Source organism: Oryzias melastigma, unplaced genomic scaffold (assembly GCF_002922805.2).
Source record: "Oryzias melastigma strain HK-1 unplaced genomic scaffold, ASM292280v2 sc00274, whole genome shotgun sequence".
NCBI classification, from domain to species: domain Eukaryota; kingdom Metazoa; phylum Chordata; class Actinopteri; order Beloniformes; family Adrianichthyidae; genus Oryzias; species Oryzias melastigma.
Window position 1 is genome coordinate 59,927 of NW_023416900.1, and position 20,829 is coordinate 80,755.

Below are 20,829 nucleotides of genomic sequence, written 5' to 3' on the forward strand. Positions count from 1 at the left end.
AGCAGTTATACAAGATATGCTGCACCAATGAAGACTTTCTTTACAGCCTAATTTTATATGTTACATTAAGTTGTTTACAGTTTGGTTTACGTTGTTGTTAAATGTTTTCAACACAAAGGGAGATGGAATTGGCTGAATGAACACGAGGCGATCACAACACATCCAAACGCCTCTCCATCCTAATATGGACCACCTCCTGCACACGCCTACACACCGAGGACAGACAGAAACTCTCAAAACAAACAAGCCAACAGGGGATTGGTTCAAGCTAACTTTGAGACTGTACAGGTTATATGACGCGAGTGTCCCTCAGGTCAAAGTGAGTTCTAAAGACTTTTCTGCTAGACAGGATGAAACATACCAGACACTTCTTGGAGCTCTTGTACCCCGGACTGTGCAGATTTCTGGGACTCAGCACCTGTAAGCCTTTGGTTGGAGTTGTCACGAGCTGGAACAAGAAGACACTCAGAGTTTGTCTGGCTTCAGGACACTTTTAGTTTCCCTCTGCTAAGATCAGGGGTGTCATTCTCCTGGCCTGAAGGGCCGACAACCTGCTGGTTTTCCAGAAATCCTGCCTTACTTTCTGCTTTCTGAGGTGTGTTTAGTCCAGGAGTCTGCAACCTGCAGCTCCAGATCCACATGTGTCTCTTTTATCTCTCCATAGAGGCTCCAAACATAAATCATGAAGATTGCTGATCCAGACATGTGGACCGTCAGAGTCAGCAGCTCCTGATAATGTCTGTCTAACCAAAACTACCCAAAGAAAACAAATAAACAAAGTCTGAAAACTAAGACTACCAAGATCCAAACTAAAATAACAAAACCCAGCAGTGTAAGACTACTGAGGACAAAGAGGAGAAAAAGAACAAAAATAAATAGAATTGCATTTTTAAGTAAAGATTACTTATTTATTTAATCTATAAATTGATGTCTGAGGTTCACATAGATGATAAACTATGTAGGTTTTTACATCCTGTTGACCTGAAGACGTCTTGTTTGATCAACTCTACCTCCAGAATGAACAGATTTTAAATGTAAAACTTTGGTAAAAAGTTTGATCTTTTATGAGTTAAAAGCACATATTATCTTATGCTGCATAACATTGGTTATTTAAAAAAAAAAAAAAAACATTTTGAGAGATGCTATGCTCGGGCCAAAAAAAGACAATTATTATTTATTATTAAAAAGATAAGGTCATGAATCCAAATCCAAATTTCTTAAAGGTTAAATTTAGACTATGTAGCTCCTCTAAGTTTTGATCAGTAGAAAGACGAGCCCAAATGGCTCTTTTACTGTTAAAGGTTGAAGACCCCTGGTTTAGCCAATAAGGAGCTTCAATGGCAGGTTGGTTGGGAAACATGTAGGACACTGGCCCTCGAGGCCTGGAGTTTGACTCCCCCGACTGAGATGGTTCTTACCTTTGACTGTGAGGTGGTGTTGCCCTTGGACCTTCTGGGGGAGTTGGTGCCGACAGCCAGACTACGGCGGTCAATGTCATCTGCGGTCTCCTGCTGCTGGATTGGGTTAGCAAAGGACACTCTCCTGGACTGCAAAGGGACAGAGCGTGGATGTTACCTCCAAAAGGTTCAGGAGTGAGGGACTGGAGGAACCTTTGAACACTCACCTTGACAAGAGGAGAGGGAGTCTCTACTTCCAGGGATCGCTTCTGGGCTTTCTTGAGGATACTGGTGGAGGGTGAGGCTGACGGAGACCAGGCACCTCTGGGACTTTGGCCAATGTCTGGCTCCGTCGCTTGGCACTTGAGCCTCATTGGGGACTCCTGCCCCGCCCCGTCAGTGTCGAGCAGAACCATCTCCGTCTGTTTGGAGACGCTGACCTGTGAAGCCTCTGCATCCCCCTTTAAAGTCTGCCCGTCTGGATTACTGTCCTGCACAGGTGCAACTCCAAGCTCTGTTCCTGCATCTGAGACAGACTCTGCCCCACACTCTGGGAGGGGGGCCGGTGGCTCCTGTGGATGCTCCTGACCTGAAGACTCCTGGTGATCTGTACTGAAGTCCATTGACGTGTTTTCCGACACTTCCTTAGACATCTCTGATGACTCTGGCACATCCAGTCTTTCTTCTGTCTCTTGAGGGACCAACACGCCATCATCAGCACTCAAGTCTGGGTCCTGGATCAGAGGAGTGGCGAGCCCAGCGGACTCCAGAGCGTGCTGGTCTTCAGGCTCAGAGCTTGGCACCATGCCGTCCCCTGCTGTCTTAGCACCAGAGGCTGAGCCAACAACCTCACAAGTCTCCGTCTTTGTTGAGGACTCTTCTTCTCTTTGAGGTTCTTGTAGATTTTGGGTTTCTGCCGCTTCTGCTACCTGGGCTTTTCCTTCTTGACTCTCAGTCATTTCTACATCACTCCTACTCTCCTGGGATTCCAAGGCAGAAGACCGAGAGACTTTAGGCTTCCTCCCTCTTCTTTGGGGCCCCAGTGAGGTAGTTCTCTGTCCCTCAGAGGATGCAGATTTTGGGGACTCTGAAGTGACTCCCGTTTTTAGTGCGGATCTTCTTCGCAAATCCTGAGAAGTGTCGCTTCCAGAAAGATCTAGAGACTGAGAACTCTTTGGGGTCGACTTGGGACTACTTTTTAAAGGCTCCTGTAGAGTTTTTCTACTTCTGGTTCGGACACCTTTGCTTTCAGCCTCGAGTTCCTTGGCTAAAGCGGTCTGAGACCTTCTCCGTGGTCCAACAGACTCCATATGTTGACTGTTATCCTGAAACTCCCCAGTCTCTGACAGTGGATCACTTCTTCTGGATTTCCTCACAAGTCTTGACTGACTATCAGGTGAAGGTGTTACCGTCTGACTATCAGGTGAAGGTGTTACCGTCTGACTATCAGGTGAAGGTGTTACCGGCAGACTATCAGGTGAAGGTGTTACCGTCTGACTATCAGGTGAAGGTGTTACCATCTGACTATCAGATGAAGGTGTTACCGGAGGCCTGTCCTGACCGAGGCTGTCCTCAGACCCTCCCTCTCCTGTGATCATGTTCTCACTCTGTATCTGGTGTTCTGTTTCATTGTCTTTCAGTCTAGAACAGATCTCAGAGCCCTCCTCTTCCTCCTCCTGGGAATGTCTTTCAATGTTTGATGAAGGTTCGTTCGTCTCCGATGCCTCAGCAGGCTCTAGTTCTTCATCCTGGTGTTCCGGCCTCATCCCCTGTGGCTCAACGTCGGTCTGAGGAGCAGCAGTTCTGCTCAGTTGATCATTTACTCCATCGTGTAGATCTGCAGCGGTGTGGTCAGGACTTTCCTGGCTTATTTCAGCTTCTGGACTGGAGTTGAGTGAGTCATTCTGGGTCCGGCTGGACTGGGGCTCACTGGTCCTTTTCTTCTTGGGCTCTGGTTTTTCTAAGAAGACATCCACAAAGCTGAAGGTTTTGGTGACATTGCCCATCTTCCCCTTGGGGGTGCTCTGGCTCAACTCTGCAGAGTCTCTGCTAGATTTGATCGGAGGCCCTTCGGCGCCGCTGCTCTCCTCAGCAGCCGGTTTGGTTCTTGCTTCAGATCTGCTTGGTGACTCACTTTTGGTTTCTTCTCTAGAACGTCTGCGTTTGGAATGGGAGAACTTTGCCTCCCGCTCCTCCGGGTCTTCTCCGGGAAGCTGGGGCCTTATTCTCTGGCGTCCAGACCTCCTGGGTTGCTCTGTGGATGTCTGGGTCGGTGAATCCTCCGACATTGGTTCTTCCTTCATATTGGTTTCTTTTGGGATCAAATCCCCGCTCTCCTTTTCATTCTGCATGTCAGGAATCACCCCGGCATCCTCACTGGAGTCTTCCGGCAGTCGTTCAATCAGCCGCACAGGCTCCGCTTTGGCCCTGCAGTCCTTAGGTCTGCGGGGGGATTCTGGGTCTGGCGGACTTGGTTTCGGGTCAGAATCCTGTGAGCCCAGACAAGCGGAAGCTTCAGAGGAAGCCTTCTGGCTGCTGCAGGAGACATGAGGGCCAGGAAACGAGGAGCTACTGCTGGGGCTGGCTGGTTTGCCATCGCTGTACTTCTCCAGAGTGATGAAGGACTGACGTCGACTGCTGAGCTTCTGTGGAGTCCCCAACACCAGATCTGAAGACGAGGAGACGTTGGGACTTGTGTCATTCTTAGACTCTACATTGTCTGTGGCCTCCTCAACCTTCTCAGAGTCCTGGAGGATCTGAGCAGGGCTTCCTGTGGTCTCTGTGTCAGCAGTGCTGTCTCGCTCCTGGAGCTCCTGCATCAGAACGTCTTTGTCTTCTTCATTCTTAGGAGGAATCTATAATGAAGCAGACAAAAAGGTGGCACACGTATGGGAAGAGGAGCTAACATGCAAATAAACGAGGAAGTTACTTACTTCATCTGGAGTTTCTTCTGTCCCTCCGACATTCTGCTTAGCTGCTGCTTTGTCCCTGTTGGGAGAAAATCACTGTGTTCTCAAAACAGAAATCCTCAGATTTCCTGCGACTCAAAGAAAGACGTACGGGTCTTCTTGGCTCTGGGTGTACTGGCTGAACACTGTAGTGTCCAGAGAAGCATCCAGGTTGTTGTACATGACAGGAATATCCACCCTGCATCACAGAAAAGCTCCGTGTCAAACAGCACTACACAACAAGCAAGTCCAACTTAATCGCACAATAGAGCTGCCACAAACGATGATTTTAATAATCCGCTAATCGCTGCTTATTTTAACTGATTAGTCGACTAATCGGTCATACGCAAAGTGTATGTGAAGCACAGATCTTAACCATCATTAGCTTTAAACCAACTAAAACTAAAAACATTTGTGATAATGCTAGTGCTGATGCTGTGAGCTCAACATGGCTACTGAAGATACTGCAGCTGATAGCTGAAAAAGCTGAAACAGATAGTTAGCTAAAAAGGCAGAAGATAATAGCTGAAAATGCTGAAGCCAAAAACTTAAAAATATTAGCTAAACTCGAAATTAGTGTAAAAAACTGGAAAAATGTCTAAATTATCCAAAACAGCAATGCTACAATATTAGCTAAAGTTCACAAGTTTTTGAAGGATTTGAGCAATTTGTCATTCATTTCCTTTAGGGGATATTTTGCTCAATATTTATCTATAAAGTTTATGAACACCAGAAATACAAGCAGGAATGTCCTGAATGATCTGAACATTTTGATACCAAGATTACTGAATTCTCTGAAAGTGTGATTGAGTTTTTACGTGCAGAAAAACAAACTGAAAGGAGCAGGAGAATCACTATAGTGTGAATGATTACTAAACAATCACACTATATAGACAGGAAGATGATCGATTATTAAACTTTTAATGAATCATGCAGCCTGTCTTTCATTAGTTTCTGGTTAAAACAAGATTAAATCTAATGAGCTCAGCATCTGAAACAAGGAACTATATTTTACTAAAGATAAAGTTTTGGACTCACTAATTCAAATATAAAAAAGTGATTTTTTTGGTGCTGAACGCTCACAACTTTGTTCAACTTTACTACACTCTGACTCCATATACTATAAGGTAACGACTAATCAACTATTGAATTAGTTGTTTCCTATTTTAATAGTGGATTAGTCGACTAATCGTGGCCCTGTACACTGTGGAAGACGCAGAAGGAAGCTGACCTTCTGGTCCGCTTCATCTCTTTCTGATGCTCCGTCAGAACTCGCTCTTTTGTCTCAGGAGGAATGAAGACAAAGTCGGTGGAGGCCTCTTCTTCAAGAACGTTCCGGCTTCGCGGGGAGTCAAAGTCCAGCTTTGTCTGCAGAAAGAAGGAAAGTCTCTGAGCAGCTGGGAAAACTGGGAACTGGTTAGCTTTCACATGAACCTTTGGAGAGAATCTACAACTGAAGCAGCAGTAATCATGACAAAGTTTGAGTGTCTGCTGGGTCAATGTTAGAGGCGTTCATTCATAGATGAAAGTCAAGCCGTACTCTTCCCTTCCTGGTTCATCTCAACCCACAGCAGGGGTGTCAAACTCATTGGCACAGGGGCCAAAACACAGAACATATCTTAATCTACAGGAAGTATAGTGTTAACAGCTGAAACGTTACACTAAATCAAAGAACATGGACACTGGAGCTCCGGTGGTAAAGGGTTAAACTTTAAGTTGATTTAATCTGGAATAATATTCTTGCCTGTTTTTATTCATAGAAAAGGTAAAAAGTTACTGTTTTAAAGTTTTAAAAATGTTGATTCAGAGTGTTCAATAAATATTTATCCTGTTCAGCCCTCAGGTGTGTTTCGGATTTAGGCCTGTGTGATAGGGCCGCCACATTTAGTCGACTAATCGACTATTAAAATAGTCAATTATTCGACTATTTTAATAGTCAGAGTGTAGTAAAGTTGAAAGTTATATTAGAATTCTGATAGCGTTTTAGACTATTTTGGCATTAAGGTATTTTGGAGTTTAGCTAATATTTCAGTTACATGCTAGCTATTGGCTAATTTAAGATTTTTTCAGTTTTTTTACATTTAACTAATTTTAGCTGGCTATTAGCTTTAGCGTTTTCAACTTTTAGCTTCAGCGTTTTCCGCTATTAGCTTCAGTGTTTTCAGCCATCAACTTCAGCTTTTTTAGTTAAGAATTTCAGCATCTTCAGCTATCAGCATTAGCATCTTCAGCAGTCAAATTCAGCTTCCACCATTCACACTAGCATTATCACAGGTAATGCTATATATCTAGTTTTTCTGTTAGTTTACAGCTCATGACGGTTAAGATGTGCTCTTTACATTCAGTTTGCAAATGACCGGATTGGTCGAATAATCCCACAAAATAATCAGTGATAAGTGGACTAATAAATCATCGTTTGAGGCAGCTCTATTGAGTGATTAAGTTTGACACCCCTGGAATACACCCTTACTCTCAGCATAAGAAAAAACTCCCACTGCTTCTCAGGAAACTTACAGAAACTGGTTTGTTGGGTTTCCTGGAGCTCCTGTCCTTCAGCTCAGAAGCTTTTCCCAGCATGGAATCTCTCTTCCCTGCAGAGGAGACCGGGATCCCGCTCAGCTTGGTCTCCAGCTGGGAACTCTCGCTCTGCAGATGCAGGAGACACACTCAGAGCTGAACACAGACCAAACGTCCGTGCAGCAGGTTACAGAAACTCACAGAAAACTGTTCGCTGAGCTCATCGGGAACAGTCACCGCCTCAAAGCCAGGGAGGATGATGGGAGTCTTCTTCTTCACCTGGCTCAGGACAGGCCTGTGGGGGCGAACACAAACGCCATGAGAAGTTGCCCCTCAGCCGAGTCCGTCTGAAGCTCCACGGCTCACCTGATCTCTTCAGGGTACGTCAGGCTGACCGAGTTGGCAAAAGTGGCGTTCCAGAAGTGTGTGACGGCGGTGCGCAGGTGCTTGTTCTTGTGAAGGAACAGCACACACAGCAGAGGCGTGAGCTGAGCCAGCAGCTCGCTGTCGTACGCCAGAGCGCAGTGAGTCTGCAGACACCCCAACACGTCGCCCAGGAGCTTCTCCAGCTGCAGGACAGAAACCTTTAAGGCTCCAGCCACTAATGTGTCATCCGCCCACAGTGACGGAGAGCCCACCTTCTCCAGGAGCTGCGTCGGGAACCCGGACGCTTGCTCGTAGAGGAGCACCAGCGGTTGGAGCACGGAGGTTAGCGCCTCCTTGATGGCGCTGGTGAGGGCCAGGTTGGTGAAGAGCACGGACAGGATGGAGAGCAGGGTGGAGCCTGTGGCCTCAGAGGACTCCTCCACCGCCTCCAGGTGAGCATGCAGACACTGCACCAGCAGAACCTGGAAGGAGGACAAGTTCCCCAGAGCTTTGCTCTGCTTCCGCGCCCAGTTCATCGGCGTGTGAGGAGCTGCGAGGGGGAGGAGCTTCATCAACACATGACCTTCCACACAGGAACATGACAGACGGTTTCCTTACACTTGAGCTTCTGCTGGAACTGAGGAGTGTACGGAGAGAAGTCCACGCACTCCACCATCACGTGCAGGATGCTGGCTATGGCGTTCAGCGTTGAAGGAACCTGGAGGATCACAGCGTCAGCAGATTCTAGGTTTGTGAGTGTGGAGCGTCTGAACGATGAAGATCACCTTCAGAGCCTCTCTGTCCACGGCGGCTGCCATCTTGGAGCAGAGCTCCTCACAGCAGATGTTCTCCTCGGCCGTCACCACCAAGGCGGAGCAGCGGGCGAACACCTTGTACAGCTTGGACCACGAGGACAGCATGGACTTCTGGGCCGCCTTAACAGAAAGACAGGGTTCCTACACGGTTCTTCAGGTTAAATTTAAGACTTTTTAAGACCTCGCTATGAAAAGTTAAGACCAATTTCTCGGCCTAATTCCCAGATCTATAAACTAAATCCTTGTCAGTAAAGTAATGAATTACAGTTCAAATTTCAGTCATTGACTTACAATTACTAGACTTCAGAAAACCTTCATTACTTCATTATTCATATTCACATTTTTGGTCAGTAAAACCATCGGAGACTAATAAACCAGAGCTGTGTAAACAGTTTGCTCTGATGTTGTCTTTGGTTAAATGAAACAAAATGGAAACTAATAAAAAAATAAAATAAAAAGAGGTGTACTGATGCACGAATCCAGAGTTTGAGAATGGTCAAAGGAAGATTAAGAAACTATAAACAGGGAGGAATTGATGGAGGCATCCAGCAGCTGGAACTATTCAATTATTTCAATTTGTTGAAAACAAAGAAAATATTTTATTGATTGTTGTACTGAAAAACTTGATAAATGCATTTTCTTCTCTACTAAATGTAGCTTGTACATCTTCACCCTCTCTTGTAATCTTCCTCTTTAACAATCTTCCCTACATTGATCGTTTTCAAGGACTTTTTCTGATAAAAACTCATTTATTCACTTCTACCACTGTATCATTGTTTTATCTTGAACTTCAAACCACAATTGTGTTCAGAAACTGAATCATGGATTGTTTTAGGTTTTTTTGTCCCGTTAAAAACTAACCAACAAACACAAACGAACCGTCCTCCAACTTGAATTAAAATGCGTACGTGACTGTAAATGAATAGAGTCTACCCGGGCAATAAAACAAACGTACCTCATACGTCACTCGTGTGTTCGTTTATGGAAGAAACAGAATCAGCAGGTAAAGTTAGAGCAGAGAGCGGCATAAATCCCACTTTGTAGCGAAGATGAATCCTTTTTGATATTATTTATAGCAGCGTATTGCATTTAGTTAAAAAAAAAATAAGACTACCTTTTTTATGCAACATGTTTCTATAAAGATATAAAGTGGCGATAAACAATAAAATAATTCTTTAAAGTTTTTTCAAAGAATGTCATGCAGAGAAAAAAAATACATTGAAACATGAGCAACATTTTTCCTTATTGTGTGTTCGTACAGATCAGTGTGTTGTTGTTCTGTCATTTCAAAGAGTAACAATGACATGGAGCAAAACGTGAGTGTGTTTGTGTTGGCTCAGATCAGTGTTAGCAAATTCTAGAAAAAACCACTGCACCTGAATGCAGCAACACCGAGCTCTTAATGAAATCGTGCGGAAATTCCATGCAGTCCCTGAATGGACCATCTACTGCGTGAATACAAGGTTGAACAATGATCCACCTGCCAGAGAGGTCAGTGACCTTTTTCCTAGCCGCCAAATAAAGTTTCATCCACATTGGGTGGTGTTGGTGGAGTCCTGCGTGTACGCAGTAGATTCTCACTTCTCTGTGTCGTAGGGCTGAAGTGGTGCCCATGCCCCCCACCCGTCTGTCTATTTTATGTTGATAAATAGGTTTTACTAACACAATCGTAGTTAAAAAAAAACATTTTCTTTAGACCAGAGAAGTCATACGGAAAAAGTTTTAAACTATCATTTTTAATACCAAGATACCAAAACTTAAAGACTTTTTAAAGCCTTGTTTCCACACTTTTATATTCAATATTTATATTCATATTTAAGACTTTTTGAGACCCCGCGGGAACCTGGAAAGAAATGATCAGAAATCTTTAACCAAAAGGTGAAGGAGTAAACCTGACCTGTGGGAGTGAAGCTCCGCCCAGCAGGTGGGTGATGGGGAACATCAGAGCTGAATGGATGGCACTGAAGTTGTGCTCCAGAGCGTCACCTTGGTTGACTTCATTGGACTGATGAGGAGACAGAATCAAACAAATTGTCTTTCATCTCAACAACAGAGCTGAAACAGCTTCAGAAGACACAGCGGCGCCCCCTGCCTGTGTTATGGTGTCCGTCAGCAGGCCCACCAAGCTGCTCCACAGCCTCCACTGCTGCTCCTTCTTCAGCACAGACGACGTGCTGCGGCTGATGGCCCCCAGCACGGCCTCCACGAACGCCAGCGGGGAGGTGGGGCCAGACAGGCCACAGGTGATCAAAGTCTGGAGGCAGACGAGGAATCTGCAGACGTGTGGACATGCAGAAACGTTAGAACTTGTTCGGTTTTTATCATGATTGGTCAGTTTAAACTTGAATAACTACAATAATAATAACATGATGAAAAAGTAGGATTATCAAGGGATATCAGATCAAGAATGTTCATTCTGACCAACAGAATGACTGAGTATTTCTCTATAGAGGTCTATGGGATGAACAGTACTTCCTGTTTGCGACGCCAGCTGAGACGGTATAATAAGTAGAGTATGTACGTGTGAAACGTATCTCTTAGGTCAGAGGTCTGCAACCTTTAACACTGAAAGAACCATTTGGTCAAGTTTCTTATAGAACAGAATCCAAGAGTCATAAAGTCCAACTTTACATTTAAAAATGCACAATATTTATTCATTTTTGGCAATTAAGCTTTTTATTTTATACATTTAATTTTTAAATGGTGAAATTATCTATGGAAGCCCAAACTGTTCTTAATTAAATAAATAAATACAACATTATTTAATCAAGCCACACTCCAATAAAAGTCTTTTCAATAAATAATTGACCATTTTATTATGAAATACATTTCATTAAAATTTAAATGGACCATTTTATTATGAAATATAATTCATTTTTACTTTAAAACATAATTTTTATGTTAAAAACATTTCATAATAAAAATATATATCATAATAATTTTTTTTTTCATGTTGGATATTATTATAATCATGTGAGGTTTTTTTTGTAAAAGCTTGTATTTCAAAATTACTGTTTTCCAAAGTGTCCTTTTTATTTCACAATGCTGTTTTTCAGAACGACGTATTTATTTCATGATGAGCTTTTTCCGAATAATAACTCTGTCTGTCAATCACTGAAAGTGGGCGGGATCTAAACGTTCATTGGCTGATCCTCTGAAATCGACTTGTATGCCTAGACTCCTGCTCTACTCTGTAGCACAATAAAAAAATATTTTTTTTCTTTCTTCAATTAGTGTGAAAGCATCCTCGTTATTGTCACTTAAACTAACCGACATTTGTGTTTGTTTATGAGGGAGAAAAAAGGAACATTATGTTTATGGTTGAGAATCTTCGTTTCAGGAAACCTTTAAACTTTAGACCGTCCTCGACCGGAAATAGTCAGTGTTATCACGTTCTAGCTTTACGGGAGTCATTCCGGGCCCAATTAAAAAGGGTCCGGGCGGTTTGTCCGAACCTACTCTAACCCAAACCCTGACGCGGCACCGATGCGGGTCGGGTCACCAAATCCTGCTGATCGTCCGGTTCCGGGATTGTTCCGTGCACCGGAAATGTTGATATTCCACAACTTTGGAGCCCCTTTTGGGGAGAAGTCCAGCAAAACAGACAAACTACGAACTGTATGTCCAATATAAATGTATATCCTGATAGTAACGGGTGCATTTCTCACTAGAAATATTGTCAAAATAAAGATTAGTCCACAAAATATTTTATTCTGAGGAATTTTCCACCGAAAAAGAGTGAATATCCCACCGTGTTTTTGCTAGCGACAGGCAGAAACTCAAAAGCCACGTGATCAGTCACGTGATCCGGCGCACCTCCGTAGAAATGAATGAGAGAATGAGACGTAGCAATTCCACAATTTAGACCCGTTTTATTTGTGAAACTGCTACGTTTTTACCTGTGGACAAACGTGGGTACTGAACGTTTTTGTAGGAGACTGGGAGACTGGTTGCGCTGAGTTGCATACTCCCACCTAGTGTTGAGGAGTGTGTACTGCACCATCACGTTGGCTGAAGGAACACTCGATCGATGTAGTTGGTGCTGCTTCTAATGTCTGATTAAAGGAGTAGCCAATCACAAACGTGTCCCCGCCTTGTCTGGTTTGATTGACAGACAGAGTTATTATTCGGAAAAAGCTCATCATGAAATAAATACGTCGTTCTGAAAAACAGCATTGTGAAATAAAAAGGACACTTTGGAAAACAGTAATTTTGAAATAAAAGTTTCAACAAAAGAAACCCCCACATGATTATAATAAAATCCAACATGAAAAAAAAAATTATTATGATATATATTTTTATTATGAAATATTTTTAACATAAAAAATATGTTTTAAAGTAAAAATGAAATACATTTCACAATAAAATGGTCCATTTAAATTTTAATGAAATGTATTTCATAATAAAATGGTCAATTATTTATTGAAAAGACTTTTATCGGAGTGTTGCTTGATTAAATAATGTTGTATTCATTTATATAATTATGAACAGTTTGGGCTTCCATAATTATCAAATTACAACAGTGTCTATATATAACAGTTTTTTACATTTGACAGCAGCACACACTAGTTCCTTTCAAAATAAAACCCACTGTGTCAAAAGTTCCTCCAGCTGCAGCAGCTTCAGATTCAAATGTAAGACAGTCAAACATGATGTTTTTATCATTAGGGTTTTGGTGTGCATTCTTTACCTTTTAATCTAAAAAATACAAACATTTTAATAGAATCTATAAAAACGTTTGGAATAACCTGAGCTTTTTTATTGAAAAAACACAACTAAATCATTTTCAGTCATTTTAAACCACATTTGTAAAAAAAAAAAAACTAACCATTTTGGTGTAATTTACCAAAAAAAGAAACACTTTGAGACTTTTGACTAACTACAAACAAAAAACAAATGTAAAGAACATTTTTCCAGAATTTCTGACAATAACTTAAACTTTTTACTCAGTTCCTTGATATGTTAAAAATTAAACAGAAACGACTAAACATATTAATTTATCATGTATTCAATCGTTATCATGTTTCATTAAAGCTAAAGAGCCACAGGCTGCAGACCCGTCTGAGGTGCATGTTCACTATGAGAAAAAACAAACCTGGAAATTTCTGTATTGACTTTAAATAATGTATTTGTATGCTACTGCTGCAAGTAAGTATTTGAACACCTGAGATAACCAAGGTTAACATTTGTTTGTGACTCCACAGGTCAAACATTTCCTGTAGTTTTCCACCAGGTTTGTACACATCGCACCTGTTCTCAGCTGCATTTGATTAATATGTTTTCAAAAGTTCACGTCTGCACTGTTTATCTATGCTTGATTTACTTTAATTTTATTTTAATGATCACACCTTTACCATTTCTTTTGATTGTTTCTTTTAATGTTTTATGTAAAGCACTTTGAATTGCCTCTGTACAGAAATGTGCTACAAATAAACTTCTGTTGCCGGAGGGATTCTGGCCCACTTCCCCACACAGATCTTCTCTAGATCTGTCAGGTTTATCGACTGTCACTGAGAAACACTTCTAAAGATTTGAAACACCTCCAAAGATTTTCTATTAGGTTGAGGTCTGAAAGGCTGACTAGGTCACTCCAGAACCTTGATCTGCTTCTTTGGTATCCACTCCTTGGTTCTCCTGGTTGTGTTTCAGGTTGTTGTCCTGCTGGAAGACCTCAATGCTCTGACTGAAGGAAGGAGGTTGTTCCTCAATACAGTGAAATACTGTACCTGTGCAGAAAAACACCCCCATAGCATGATGCCACCACCCCCATGCTTCACAGTAGGGGTGGTGTTCTTGGGACGGTTCTCCTCATTCTTCTTCCTCCAAACACGGCGAGTGGAATTCAGATCAAGCTCTATTTTAGTCTCATCTGATCACATGACCTTCTTCCATGATCCTCTACTTCACGTGTCAAAGTCAAGGCCCGGGGGCCGGATCCGGCCCTCCAGATCATTTTATTTTATTCTTATTAATGACCTGATGTTATCTTGAGCTCATTTTCAACTTATATAATTTTGTTGGAATATATTTTTATGGAGAGTAAAATATTGAAAGTTATTTAAGGTTTAAATTAATTTATTCTTCCTGTCTTTTTATCATGTTAAAAAGTTACAGTTTTAAAGTTTTTAAAATTAGAATTTGCTTACTTTTTGGACTATTTTGGTATTTACTAAGATTTTTTTAGTCTGTTTTTTTAGTTTTGCTAATAGTTCAGCTTCATGCTAGCTGTTTTCAACCGTTTCCAGTGCAGGTGATGGAACACTCACCTCTCATCCTCCACAAAGGCGGGAAGATTGCTGCTGTCGAAGACGAGGAGGATGAGGAACAACGCCGGCGTGCCCTGAAGAGGAAGAGAGTTTAACAACCCTCAGGTAGGGAGACAGACAGACAGGTAAGCAGACAGACAGAAAAGACTGACATTCAAAACATCCATCTTCCCAACTTGGTAGGAGGTGGAGCCGAGGACTCTGGGAGGGATGTTCTTCACAGTGCGCTCCAGCAGAACCTGAGGAACAATCCCACAGGGTGAAGACAGGAACAGGACAGCATCATTATAATAAAACCACCGGAACTCACCAGCAGTCTGTCTGCAGGCAGAGTCTCTGCGATGCTCTGCAGCGCCTGAAGCATGGATGTGAGAACTTCACCGCCCTGACGCTCCTTCTTACTGCCTGCACCACAGGAGCACAGCACTCGTCAGAGACCGTCCGGCCACGTCTGATCGAACGTGAGAGGAGAGTCATCACTGGAGACACGCCCCTCAGAGTTCTCCTGTCCTCACAGAAGCCCAGACGCCGAGCGTCCGACGGCTCAGACTTAAACTGATGAAGATGATGTCGGTGGGTCGGGTGGGAGGAGGATGAAGGCTCGCTGGCCCTCCCCCCGAGTGACAGAATTCCGACCCAATCAAAGTTCTGTGTGGAGCTGCGAGGTCGGACACACGGTTGTTAGAGCCCGCCTGCTGAGCAGCAGCCACAGGTCAGCACAAACACCCAAATCTAACCAAAACCTTCACCACACATTTTAGTCAAACTGATCACAAATGAAAAAAAGAGGAAATTAGAGGACAGAAAATGTTTTTACAAAATATTGTGTTTTCTTCCATTGAGTGTGTGTTCAGAGGACATGTGGACCTGGAAAACAGTCTCTAAGAGTGTTTCCATGGTTACTACAGGCAGAAGGAAAAGGTTCAAATCTTGTCTAAAAATGACTTACTAGACTCTATGGTCATGCTGACAAACCGAACCAGGCGGGTCCAGATGATGGCCAACAGGGACTCTGCAGGTAGAAAACACCAGGGTGAGTGAGGAGAAGGACCTGCAGGAAAGGTGGGCAAACGCCCCTTAAAGGGTAAACAAACCCTAACATGAACAGCTTTTGGCTGTTGACCTCTATAAACGGGGCTTTAAAGTGGAGTAAAAAACATGTTTAATTCCTGAAAATATAGTCTAAAACTGTCCGTATGCTGCCCTCTACAGGCTGAAAGTAGGTATTGGAGTTGAATTTTGTGATTGGTTGACTGGTATAAGTCCCAGAAGCTTGACATCATCATGCTTTGAGCTCCAGTATAAAAGCCCCGCCCATCTTTGATTCTGTAACGTCTGTCGTTGCTGTGCTAGCATTAGCATGGCTCGAAGGTGTATCGTCTTCAGTCATCAATAATCTACTGGCTCACCCAACTTTCCAGTGGACTTGGAAGTTAGGGAACAGAGGCTGAATGGAATTAGCATTATATCCAGCGAACTCCGTCCTGGTGATGGATTTGGAATGAACGTTTCACTCAGGATTGTTTGTTTAATATCGTTATTAGCTATGATGCTAGCAGCATTTCACCGCTCTCAGACATCTCAGCTGCTGCTGGGCATTGCAAAAGCAGCATTTTGAGCTAGCGGTTCGACACAGAAAAGTTCTGGACCAGGTGAATCCTCAACCTCCTCAGAAACTTCAGTGGAGAATCTACCATCACTTTGTCCGGTACCACTCTCCATTTACATTCTCCCAGTGAACATCTCACAGATCAGCCGAGATGAAAGCCTTCAACAGCAGAGCTTTAGATCCAGTGTTGACATTCTGTCGACTACCACAAGTCTTTGACAGTTTATTAAGGGAATTCAAGCTGATTGTAAAGCAGACAAATATGCAACAATTTACAGCAGTGAAGCTTTACACTATCAATAAGCTGAGTGTAACGTGGTGAAAAGCGGCTTTGCTCCGGTAGTTTCCTAAAATAAAGGGCTGCAAGTCAACATGAAAAACCTTATTCCTCCATGCCAGAATCTCAAATGGTGAAGGACTTATGAGTGTCAAAGAAAATGTTAGGGGTTACTGGCTACATAGAGATGATGTGAAGCTACAAAATGACTCTACTTTCCATCCATGAAGGACAGGGGGGTCTAACTCAATCACACAGGGGACAAAATCCAAAACACTCCTTAGGTCACGGGACGAACAGGATTAACATTTATAGAACACAATGAAACTACATTTTTAAAACCGTAAGTTTTTAACATAATTATGAACTAGATAAATACCATTACCCGTGATAATGCTAGTGTGAATGCTGTAAGCTGAATTTGGTGGGGAAGATTTTAGTGCCGATAGCTGAAGATGCTTAAAACTATTAGCTAAAAAACTGAAGCTGATAGCCAGCTAAAATATTAGCTAAATGCCAAAATAGTCTAAAAAAAGCCTAAATTAGCCAAAACAGCTACATGTAGCTGAAATATTAGCTTAAATCCAAAATAGCCAAAAAAATCGGAGTAAATACCAAAATATTCCAAAAAGCTGCCATAATGCCAATTTTAAAAACTCTAAAACTGTAACTTTTTAACAGAATTATGAATAATAAAAATACAAGAATATTATTCCAGAATAAATCAACTTAAACCTTAAATAACTTTAATATTTTACTCTCCATAAAAATATATTTTGTCAGAATTATTCAAGTTAAAAATAAGCACAAGATAACATCAGGTCATTAATAACAATAAAATAAAATGCTGTGGAGGGCCGGATAGAATTACCTGGAGGGCCGGATCCGGCCCCCGGGCCTTTGACACACATGATGTAGAGGAACTATAAACTGCACCAAACAGCAACCCAGTTACAGGTCTATTTGCTGTTGCCATATTGTGTTTGATGCTAATTTAGAGGCTAAAAACAAACACATCAATGAACAGCTCAACCTGTGGAGCAGCTGATGATGGGGGCGGAGCTTCACAGGGAGACATGCAGCACCAGGCCGGTAGCTCCCACAGCGGAATGTTTACCTGGAGCGTCTTTGCCGATGCTGGTGAAGCCAACTGTGATGGTGGAGACGAGCACAGCGGCGTGTTTGGTGAAGGACGAGGCTCCAGCCAGGAGGGAGTGGGTCAGCGGCTCTGAAATGAGACGGCTCGCGTCACCAACACTTTAGGCATCACTTAATGGCATGCAGTCCTAAATGGGTTGTCATGGCAACCAGCAATGAGAAACGGCCTAAACAGCATTTTCTAAAGAGAATGTCGGACATTATTATTCGACAGTGGACTGATGGAGCTGCTGTGTCACTGCTTCTCTCATGGAGTTTCATGTTGCGTTTTCAGTCCTCGTGAGGACGACGTTGAAGGTGAGATGATGACCTGCAGAGTGTGACCCACCCAGACTCAGGACCAGTTTGTTCTTCGCTGCACATGCAACAACCTCCGGGCCCACCAGGTAGTGCAGCAGCATCTCCAGGCCCAGCAGCTGGATGGAGGGAAAGGTGGAGGCAGCCGGCATGCTGGAGCCCAGACTCATCCGGGGGGTGATGGCCAGGCTGGTGAAGGTGGAGTTTCCTGACGAAGAAAGAGCAGGCTTCAAGGTTCCACATCTACACGCCGGAGCGTCTCTGCAGGCTGGTCCTGATGACATTCAGGTCTGAACATGTTCCACCTGCACGAGGCTTTAGTCTCTTCCATCTGAGCGTTCATAAGATTCTCTGTTTGCTTCAGAGTTCATGGCAGAGATCTCGGTTTTAAAGTGACTTTCAGTTCTTCAAAGATACTTCTGCATTCACACACAGACGAGCTGATGGACAGGTGAGGCCTGGACCCTACCTGACTTGGGCGTGCCAGGAACAGAAGATCCATTATGGCCTGAACTGGGAGGAGTACCAGGGCCGGAGGAGGAGCAGGATCCGAACATCGATTGGAGCAGAGGCACCGACACCTGTGGGGTAAAACATCAGGTAACGTGATCAGAGTGGAGACTAGGGATGCAGCCACTCGCCTCCCCCACTGTTAGATAATATACAGCTCACGTGTCAAAGTCACGGCTCGGGGGCCGGATTCGGCCCTCCAGATCATTTTATTATACTATTATTAATGGCCCGATGTTATCTTGTGCTCATTTCTAACTTGTAACTTTGATAAGATATACTTTTACGAAGAGTAAAATTAAAACTTATTTAAGGTTCAAGTTGATTTATTCTGGAATAATATTCCTGCCTTTTTATTATTATTATGATAAAAAGTTACGGTTTTAAAGTTTTAAAAATTGGTATTCTGCTAGATTTTTGGAATATGTTGGCATTTACAAAGATTTTTTAGGATATTTGGAGTTTAGCTAATATTTCAGCTACATGGTAGCTCTTTTGGCTAACCTAAGTTTTTTTTTTTTTTTTTTAAGTTTATTAGGCTAATGTGTCGTTTAGCTAAAATTTTAGCTGGCTATCAGATTTTACTTTAACTATCAATTTCAGCATCTTCAGCGGCCAAATTCATCCTACATCATTCACACCAACATTATCACAGGTAATGCTTTATATCTAGTTCATAATTGTGTTAATTTACGGTTTTAAAGTTTTAATAATGTAGCTTTAGAGTGTTCAATAAATGTTTATCCTGTTCGGCCTAAGGGGTGTTTGGATTCTGGGCCTCTGTGTGATTCAGTTTCACACTGATTTGGTTTGAACTGAGGACTTCTTGAACTTCTCGCCTCAGCATTTTCACATGGAGTCACATGCCGGAGGCAGAAAAACGACATTCATGTTCTCTAAAGTTCAGCCCGTCTGCTGCCAGTCTGACATGTAACCCTTTAACATCAGGGTTTTTCTCCAGAATCTGCTGGAATTACTTTATCATGCCAACAATCAAAAAATACGTTTAGTAAAATGTTTTATTCTGAGAATGATCCTCATCTGACCCACCTGGTCGAATTGGGACGACAGGTTAGGTCCAAGCTGCACCACCAGGTACCACCAGACCTCCACCTTGGTGAGGAGCAGCGCTTCGGTCCTCACGTGGATGGACAGGAACGGCTGCAGCAGCAGCTTCATGCGCTTGGAGCTGCACAGGATCTCTGGAAGGATGGCAGGTCAGCACTGGTTAACCCGAGCAGCGCGGCAGAGCCGTCTCCGCCTCCGCCTCCCCCGAGCTCACCTGGATTCAGGGCAAAGTTATCGATGAGGCTTTTCCAAGCGATGAAGGCGATCTTCTTGACGGTGGGGGAGGAGCTCCGGAAGCCCAGCTCCTCCAGATGCAGCAGAGAGTTGATGAAGGGGCCGCCTCTGTGCAGCAGCTGTGCAGAAAGGCGGGAACATCTGGATCAGTGTTCTGCAGACAAACGTCCCTCGGACGTCTCAGCTGGAGCCTTTTCTCTGATAGAGATGCTTTAGACAAATCTGGTTGAGTTTTTCTTTAGCGCAGCAAACTGGGGAAAGCTTCACGTTGAAGCTGCAAAGATTCAAGCTGGTCACTAAGGCCAGGCGTTCTTCAGACACCAGCTACTGGAGCGTCTTTGAAGTCCAGATCATGGTCATAGTTTTGCTCCTCCACAGGGGGGACAAGAGAAAACGTTGGAGGTGCAGCCAGACAGGGAGAAGTCTGCCTGAGGGTGGATTTAGACGGGAAAAGCCCGTTGGTCCGGACCGATTCTGCTTAATTTGGTCCGAATCGAATCCTGAACCCTGCATTGGGTCTGTATTCAGACACGGCGCTGAGAACTATTGACGGTAGCTAGTAGGATTAAGAAAGAGTCCAACTGAGACACGACCATAAATCTACAGCGAGGTTTCTTACGCTTTGATGGAACAGAACAAAACCAAAGAATTTAGACAGAGGGAAAGTCCACACGCTGACAGCAGACGTTACCTTTCCCAGCAGCTTGACGAACAGAGGCCAGAGCTTCAGCACGTTGGTCTCGTTTTTAGACATGAAAAGCTTCTGAAGTTCTGGAATCAATTTCTGTGACGACAAAGCAACAAAAACCAAACATTTAACCCCTTCATGCTTGACTCTATTTCAAATATATTCTTGTTTTTCTCATTCAAGGTGATGCTGAATGGAGAGGATCAAACATACATTGAGAATTAGCAGCATGGGGTTAACCTTAAGAACTAAATCCTCTGTTTCATGGCTTTTGATCATTTTAAGGAGCGCCGCATGGACTGCATGAAGCTGCTCCTGTTCCACCACAGCAGGTTGAGAAGATCCCCTTAGATTTTCATAAACACTAAACTGGCGGTCAGACGTCAGAGCAGGAACGTTTGGTCTGAGACAGAACAGAAGGATGCAGACGACTGAGAGTAAACGTCACAATGTTGACATTATCTGACAGATCCCACTCACCAGTTTCAGGTTTCATCTCTAATTAGGGGTAGGGCTGAGCGATATATCAATATAATCGATTCATTTGAATTTTTGGTTTCAGATTATTTACATTTAGGGAGAATCGAGATGTTTCCCCCCAGCTCTCTGCTCTGTTAGGCTTCTGTAGTTCGGCGTAAAGTCAGCGCGTCTGTCTCTTGCAAAAAGCAGATGTGAAAGC

General features: G+C 43.2%; 1 protein-coding gene and 1 long non-coding RNA gene across 4 annotated transcripts in view; one reads left to right on the forward strand and one right to left on the reverse strand.

Moving 5' to 3' along the window:
* Positions 1-20,829, reverse strand: part of rif1 (replication timing regulatory factor 1) — a 35,487-nt gene that overhangs the window by 6,066 nt on the left and 8,592 nt on the right. For 2 of the 3 annotated variants that reach the window (XM_024263952.2, XM_024263951.2), the window contains exons 8-30: positions 20,154-20,246; positions 19,443-19,581; positions 19,211-19,362; positions 18,120-18,231; positions 17,682-17,858; positions 17,313-17,423; positions 15,259-15,321; positions 14,620-14,714; positions 14,462-14,548; positions 14,310-14,383; positions 10,136-10,316; positions 9,941-10,048; positions 8,014-8,163; positions 7,847-7,946; positions 7,229-7,778; positions 7,064-7,157; positions 6,860-6,991; positions 5,577-5,713; positions 4,458-4,544; positions 4,331-4,385; positions 1,625-4,252; positions 1,419-1,547; positions 362-448 (exon numbers count right to left, since the gene is read on the reverse strand). In XM_024263952.2, the coding sequence (XP_024119720.1) occupies positions 362-448; positions 1,419-1,547; positions 1,625-4,252; positions 4,331-4,385; positions 4,458-4,544; positions 5,577-5,713; positions 6,860-6,991; positions 7,064-7,157; positions 7,229-7,778; positions 7,847-7,946; positions 8,014-8,163; positions 9,941-10,048; positions 10,136-10,316; positions 14,310-14,383; positions 14,462-14,548; positions 14,620-14,714; positions 15,259-15,321; positions 17,313-17,423; positions 17,682-17,858; positions 18,120-18,231; positions 19,211-19,362; positions 19,443-19,581; positions 20,154-20,246 (5,541 nt within the window). The remainder of the gene's footprint in view (positions 1-361; positions 449-1,418; positions 1,548-1,624; positions 4,253-4,330; positions 4,386-4,457; positions 4,545-5,576; positions 5,714-6,859; positions 6,992-7,063; positions 7,158-7,228; positions 7,779-7,846; positions 7,947-8,013; positions 8,164-9,940; positions 10,049-10,135; positions 10,317-14,309; positions 14,384-14,461; positions 14,549-14,619; positions 14,715-15,258; positions 15,322-17,312; positions 17,424-17,681; positions 17,859-18,119; positions 18,232-19,210; positions 19,363-19,442; positions 19,582-20,153; positions 20,247-20,829) is intronic. The other variant, XM_024263953.2, reaches the window with a different exon arrangement.
* LOC118598270 lies at positions 15,237-18,100 on the forward strand. Its single transcript, XR_004947389.1, has 3 exons — positions 15,237-15,342; positions 17,628-17,938; positions 18,086-18,100. It is a non-coding gene; the product is annotated as an uncharacterized LOC118598270 (long non-coding RNA).